This window comes from Belonocnema kinseyi, chromosome 2 (assembly GCF_010883055.1).
Source record: "Belonocnema kinseyi isolate 2016_QV_RU_SX_M_011 chromosome 2, B_treatae_v1, whole genome shotgun sequence".
Taxonomy (NCBI): Eukaryota; Metazoa; Arthropoda; class Insecta; order Hymenoptera; family Cynipidae; genus Belonocnema; species Belonocnema kinseyi.
Window position 1 is genome coordinate 7352480 of NC_046658.1, and position 7409 is coordinate 7359888.

The window sequence follows — 7409 nt, forward strand, 5'->3', positions numbered from 1 at the left end:
AACACCGCTATGAGAAATGTATCAGCCTTGGAGGAGATTATGTTGAGAAATAAAAAAAAAAATTCTTAAAAACGTTGTTGTTCTTGGTCAGGCCGGAAACTTATCAATCCACCCTCGTATCTGAGAGTCGGTGGTTTCGGACAAAGACTTGGTCTCCGATTTCGTATTTTTGTGCGGATTTTTAAGGAGCTTCTTTCGGAGCTTTTAGGTACTGGGCCTGATGCTGCCTCAATTTATAGATCCGGGCGTTCCTCGAACTGTCAGTGGGTGCGGGTGGTCTTGGAAAGGTCCGTTCACCAGGACGTTCGAGGTCAGCTTCGAAAAGGACTTTGCTGGGATTGAACCCAGTTGCAATATTACGCCGAGTTCAGGTGTTTTAAAGAATCTCGGGAATGCGAAGATCCCAGTCTTTGTGAGGGCAGAACCTGAGTTAGGCGTAACCTAATATTAATTAATATTAACAAATTTGTCTTGGCCCCTTGATGGTCAGGATAAACCAGAGAGTCTTGGGTGCCTAACGAGGCAGTGGGTTTTAACCCGATTGTAAGGACGACTCCTGGGGCGATCTATCTAGCAGGGGTAACCATGTGGGAACACAAGAAATTCTTGGCGCTTGGATCAACTAGCAGGCTGAAGGTCGAGGTGGCCAAATTTTTTGTTGGCAACCTGGGCAACAGATGTAGCCATTGGGGATCTAGAGGTTTTTAAACAAAAAGTTCCTTGTTTTCTGGAGACATGGGTAGCAGGAGTACCCATTGGCGTGTTGGTGGAAGGAGACGTCTTTGTCAGTAACATCGTGCTTAGGCAACATCTGATTCGGAATCGCCTTCGTCTGCCTGGTAGAGCTTCGGCAACAATTTTGGACGGAAATATTTTTGTACAAGGAGGAGGGAGTGACTTGCCACTGGGAGTGGATTTCATACAGAAGGTTGATTTATGATGATTTTTATACAAAAGTTGGGTTTTCCACAGGCCCTTGATTCTGTTTACAGGATGGTTTTCTCACAGGGCCTTGGTTGTGTCCAATGGATGAGTTTCCTGTAGAGGTGGCCATAGTAGTGGACAGTGCGGCTTTACCAGAAGATCTAAATCCGAAGAGATGAGGAGAATTATTTAAAGAGGAGTCGCCTTGGTTTTGGAGATTAATACCAGAGGGGTGTTGCTCCTGTGAGTCACACTCCAGTTTAAAGGATTGACGAGTCGTTGTCGGAGTTCGTTGTGTAATGGGCTCCACTGGGTGTTTATTCACTCCCAGAAGTGAGGAATTTTTTGTGTGTAAGAGTAACACATACCCTGAGGCAGAGGGAGCACTGTTCATAAGGGGAGTGTGTAGGGAAGAAGATGGGATGAAAAGTGATTTAACTTTTCTCTGAGGGCCCACGTTTGGGCGTCAAATTCAGTTCAGTCTGTGGGTTGAGACTGATTAAAAAGTATTAAACTAAATAGGAGAGGGAAACTAATTTTAAAAAAGGAAAAGCAAAGTCATTTTAAGGTGAAAGTGGATATTTATTTCTAATATCATTTACATAAGAAATTCGCGTCTTATTCTAGTCGAATGGGTATTGGGAGTTTTAGGCTTGAAATATAGTGGGAGGGGGTATCGCACACGTTGGATTTGTAAAAACGCTACTGGGGAAAGCGAGTGTGGTGGGTGGTGTGATGGGGACGTTGTGCCAGCCGGGAGGAATCATTTGAGATCCAGGTGGGGGGGGGGGGGGGGGTGGTTCTTGGTTTGGGTCTTCTTCGCTCAGGCCAGGGTTTGAGCGGAGAGGCTAGGAGGATGTACCTTGGGCCGAAGCGCGGGGAGATCTGACTTCTGGGTCTCGCGGTCCGTACTTTCACGGGCTTTGCTTCAGCGGTGGCACACAATTCACGACGTAGTGAGTGAGTGTTTACTAGCGAGAATCATTTTAGTGATGTTGCTGGGTGGGGATTTCGCGCGATTGGTTCACCCTCGACAGGTAATAGTCTACGAGCAGCGGACAAACAGCTAAACTGCGCTTGCTCTGTGAGTGTCAATAGAGACTTTAACATTTTTACAGGGCTGCGCGAAATGGTATTTATTCTAAGTCGAATGACAGGTGGGGTTAGGATGCCCAGAAGACGAAAGAAAGAATCTTGGATGTTTGCTAAATATAAGTCATGGTTATCAATATTATTTATAACCATGAATATAATTTAGCGGACGTCGCTAGATAATGCTTGAATTTTCAAACATATCAGATTTTTGCTTATATTAAACAGTAGATTTTGCTACGAGTATGTATGATGTCGATAGCTTAGAAGTATATGTTATATCGGTGTTTGCATCGATATCGATCTTGTATGCAGGATGCAAAATATGAAGACAAAGTTCAATCTGGCCTGCGAAAGCGTAGACTCGATATATTGGCATTCTAACATATTATTCTTTTGTTCTATCTGCAAATAGTTAAGAACACCTATAGGCGTTTTCAGACATTTCTATTTGCGAGGTCCGACCCTCTGTAAGCGGTGCCTGGGGACAGCCAGGTGGTATATATTAGGGTGGACGGAAAACAAGATTTTTGTAGTTTTTCGATCATGATAGAAAAAATCTTATCTTGTATATAAAGCCACATTTCTCTGATTTCTCACAGGTTTTCAATGCAATATCTTCTGTTAGCAGTAATGGTTTAAAGTTTGAAAGTTCGAAAAAAGTGATTTTTTCGACATATTTCAAAGCTGACTTGAAATTTACCCTCAAAATTATTTCCCTTTGTACAAATTCGTTCTGTACAATGTTCCATAGGGTAGTAGCACTAATTCTTCGTACCCTCCTCCTTTCGCCGATTGTTTGGCAAGCTACTCAGATGTCATAGTTAATAGATTTTTCAGCATGTTTTGCCTCAAAGAATTTAATTCTACTCTAATTTTTACATCTATATTGCATAGATTAATCTTTCTGTACAATAAAGTATGTATCCAAAATAAAATCATTTCGCTTCGGTTTATGGCATGCCAATAATAAGGCTAAGGTGCCAATAAGTTATACTCGTACTCTTGCGGTAAATAAACTCAGGTAAAGTAAAATAATTACTTAAAAAATAAAAATTATTTGTAAACTAAAGTGCTTCAAAGCCGTAACAATTTTTCTTGCATTTATCCTGTTTACACGTTTTCTATAACATAAATACCCATAAGAATCTAAGAGCACATATAAAAATATAAAAAAATGTGACTGGTGTCTCAAAGATTAAACAGTATTTTTCATGATTATCTAGGGATACAATAATATTTAAATACTAAACCCTTTATTAAAGTTGACGCTCTTTTTTGTAGGGGCTGTGATCATTGTTTCTCCGTAACAAAATATAGCTATGTATGTGATGCTATCCTAGATTAATTGTATATTATACAATTACGTATGAGATGCACGAGTAGTGGAATATTTTCATATGAGAATAGTTAAATGAAAGTTTATGTTTTTCATATTGTAAATTATTTTTCTCGATTTTCTAAAAATTACAAATTTAAGAGATTTACTCTGGGATATTATAGGATTCTATTTTACGAGGTATGTTCAAAAAATAAGGTGACTTTATGGTTTTCTCAAAAAATATTCATTTATTCCTCAATATTTATGTTGTCCCCTTCAAAGTAATCCCCCTCAGATATAATACACTAGTGCCAACGCTTTTTCCAATCATCAAAGCACTTCTGATAATCATTTTGTGGTATAGCCTTGAGTTCTTTCAGCGATGTAGTTTTTATCTCCTGAATCGTTGAAAATCGATGTCATTTTATGGGTCTCTTCAGTTTTGGGAAAAGAAAAAAGTCACTGGGGGCCAAATCCGGTGAATATGGAGGCTGAGGCATGACTGTGGTGCTTTTTTGGTCAGAAAATCTTTCACAAGCAACGATGAATGAGCAGGTGCATTATCGTGATGCAAAAGCCACGAATTGTTTTTCCAAAGTTCCGGACGTATCGCAAAACCTTCACATTTGACCGAACTTGAACTGCTTTTTTCGGTCTTGGAGACTCAGGATGCTTCCACTGAGACGATTGGGCTTTAGTTTCGACATCATAACCATATACCCACGATTCATCTCCAGTTATAACCCTTTTGAGAAAATCAGGATCATTATTGACTTCATTCAACATTTCCTGAGCGACGGTCATGCGATGGATCTTTTGATCAAAATTAAGCAGTTTTGGAACTAATTTCGCTGACATACATCTCATGCCCAAAACGTCCGAAAAGATAGCATGGCATGAGCCAACCGATATGCCAACATGTTCAGCAACTTTTCTGATGGTAATTTGGCTATTTTTCAACACCATTTCTTCAACTGCTTGAACCTTTTCATCTGTTGTTGACGTGCTGGGACGTCCAGGGCGAGATTCGTCTTCGACATCCTCTCGGCTTTCTTGGAACAGCTTGTACCACTTATACACATTTTTCTTACTCAGAGTAGACTCACCGTATGCAACTGTCAACATTTCAAGAGTTTTAGAGCACTGGATTCCATTTTTCACACAAAATTTAATGCAAACTCTGCTCCATTTTTTTCGAAAGAAGAAAATCGCCGAGCACACCAAACCCTTCTAACCTTTTACGCCTCTGCCAGAAAAACAACACGAGATATATAGTCAAAACTGCGAACATGTGATCGTAACGAGTGTACCAACACAACAAAACAAAAAATTTAAAACTTGAATGCACGTAGCCCGCGAAAATCGAAAAAAAACTTATATTATTAATCAAATGTTAATAGCGTCATTTTGAAGAAAATTTATAAAGAGATGTTTTTTTCTGTTTTTGGGACATATTATAATATTGTCGAGTATACATAAGTGTTACCATACAAGTATAATAGTTCAATACAATAACACGTGCGATGAAAAAGTGCATAATCTTCTGCAAAATTGTAAGTAATCTCTTATTATTGTAAATAGAGAAAATACACATTTTATTAAAAAAACTATGAAGAAATTACTCACAACACAATAAATCGATAATCATTAAAAGTATGTTTTAATTCTTTGATGCACCAAAGTCGTATTTTTGAATATTTGTAAGTGCCCTCTTAGATGTTAATGCTTCTTTGTGCTACGAAACACTCATAAAAAGGATTAATAAATAATTTTCTTCCAAACACTTATTATTAATAACTTTAATATTAAAAGTTCGAATTAAAAATGTAATCTAATTTTCAGAATTGGAAACACAAATAGACCTATTAAGGGAGACCCAACGGAAATACTGCAACATTTTACGATTATCTCGAGCCCTAGCGTCTCATTTTTGCCATGTAGTTCAAACGCAGCATGCTCTTGGGGAAGCATTTTCCGAATTAGCTCAGAAATCACCTGAGTTGCAGGAAGAATTTTTGTATAATTCTGAGACGCAAAGAAATTTAACAAAAAATGGTGACACGCTCTTGGGGGCCTTAAACTTCTTTGTTTCTTCTGTAAACACACTATGTAACAAAACAATTGAGGACACACTATTAACAGTTAAACTATATGAAACAGCCAGGTAAGCATGACATTTTTTATACAAAATATAAAATAATGGCAGCTATTGCTGAAAAGTATTCATAGAATAAACTTGGGATGTTTTTGGTTACAATTTTGCATCAGAATATTTGACTATCTACAAAAAAGGGACCTGATGCTTAAAAATCAATTTTCAGTTTTTTCCGCCATTCGATAGTTTTTACGTTTACCTTTCATAATAAACATATTCTCTTATCTGCAAAATTCGAAAGTTTAATAATCTTCAGAGCAAGGTCATCTTGTGCTGGACCGTCTCACAGAGGGAAAACAGGAGTTTTTAAGAACAAAAATCAGCCGAATTCAAAAATCTAAACGGATTGGAACTTTTTTTCCGATATTTATGAAGGATTTGTAATTCAACTCGTATTTTTATTAATGAAAAGTTATGACTAGGAGACTTATTTTCTCAAACTGAACAATTCGCCTTTTAGCTAGTTCCGACAAAAAAATTTAGACAAGTCATATCGCTTCGAAATATTTTTCTGATATACGATTATAATTAACATGCCGCTGGATTTATTTTAGGGGTATGATAAAATGACAATTTAGAAATAAAATCCAGATATAGAAATTCCAAAATTAAACTTTTTTTTAATTTGCAATAAATTAGCTGGCTGGAGGTGACGCTTGTACATTTATTGCTGATACGATCTTAGCATAAACGAGTCTCAAAATTCATTTTCGTGGCTACTTAAACCCAATTTCGAGATGAGGTCCAGACAAAGCTTTCCCTAACATAACATAGTTCCTAAAAACTTTATTAATTATAATTTAGACAATATTTATCGCTTCGAGATATCTTTCTGATACACCCTTTTCATCGACATGTCTCAGAATTCATTTTAGGGTTAACCATATCCCAATGAAGAAATAAGCTCGAGAGATAGCAATTTCAAAAATATAAATATTTCTAAAGAATTTGGAATAATTTGGCTGGTTGGAGATATCCAGCCTGGAGATATCGCTAATTTTGTTTCTGACACCCTCTTATCATTAACGAGTCTTAAAATAAATTTTAGTAGTAACTTCAAAAATATAAATATTTCTAAAAAATGTCTAATAATTTGTCTGGCCGGAGATATCGCTTGTAGATTTATTGCTGATACGCTCTTAGTATCAACGAGTTCTCAACATTCATTTGAGTGGCTGATCAAACACAATTTCGACATGAGGTCCAGAGAAAACTTTTTCTAACATAACATAGTCCCTAAAAACTTTATTAATTATAATTCAGACAATAGTATCCCTTCGAGATATCTTTCTGATACACCTTTATCATTAACGTGCCTCAGAATTCATTTCAGGTTTAACCAAATCCCACTTTAGAAATAAGATCCAGAGAAAAGATGTCTAAAATATAAATATTTTAAAAAATTTGGAATAAATTAGCTGGATGGCGATATTGATGCTAAATTGATTTCTAATATCCTCTTTTTATCAAAGAGTCTCAAAGTGCATTTTAGTGGCTGCTCAAACTCAATTTCGAGATGAGGTCCAGAGAAAGATTTTTCAATCATAACAAAGCTCCTAATAACTTTATAAATTAAAATTCAGACCAGTCATATTGCTTCGACATATCTGTCTGATATCTGTCTGATACATAATTTTGTCTGTAGCTAAAGGGTTTGTCTTCACAAAAAGAATCATGTATAATGTATATTTGAATTGGTATGAGTCTGTCACAAAATTGGCATTTCCAGCTTTCTAGGTTTTCCCTAAGGTTGTTCTTAAAGAGTGTTGTGTTTTCGTCGATTTTTCATTTTAAAGGTTTCCTCTATGGTTTTCGTTTTCCTGTATCATAAAAAAATTCAAACATTTGTCTTGCGGAGAAGTATTTGAGTCAATGTAGGCGTTTTGTTATCTTGAGTCCTTTATTATAGGTGTACAA

At 36.7% G+C, this 7409-nt stretch overlaps 1 protein-coding gene across 1 annotated transcript in view; it reads left to right on the plus strand.

The window, feature by feature from the left end:
- LOC117168403 (uncharacterized protein F54C8.7) overlaps positions 1 to 7409 on the plus strand; it is a 148570-nt gene that overhangs the window by 88399 nt on the left and 52762 nt on the right. The window contains exon 5 of the mRNA XM_033354036.1: positions 5180 to 5501. Within this exon, the coding sequence (XP_033209927.1) occupies positions 5180 to 5501 (322 nt within the window). The remainder of the gene's footprint in view (positions 1 to 5179; positions 5502 to 7409) is intronic.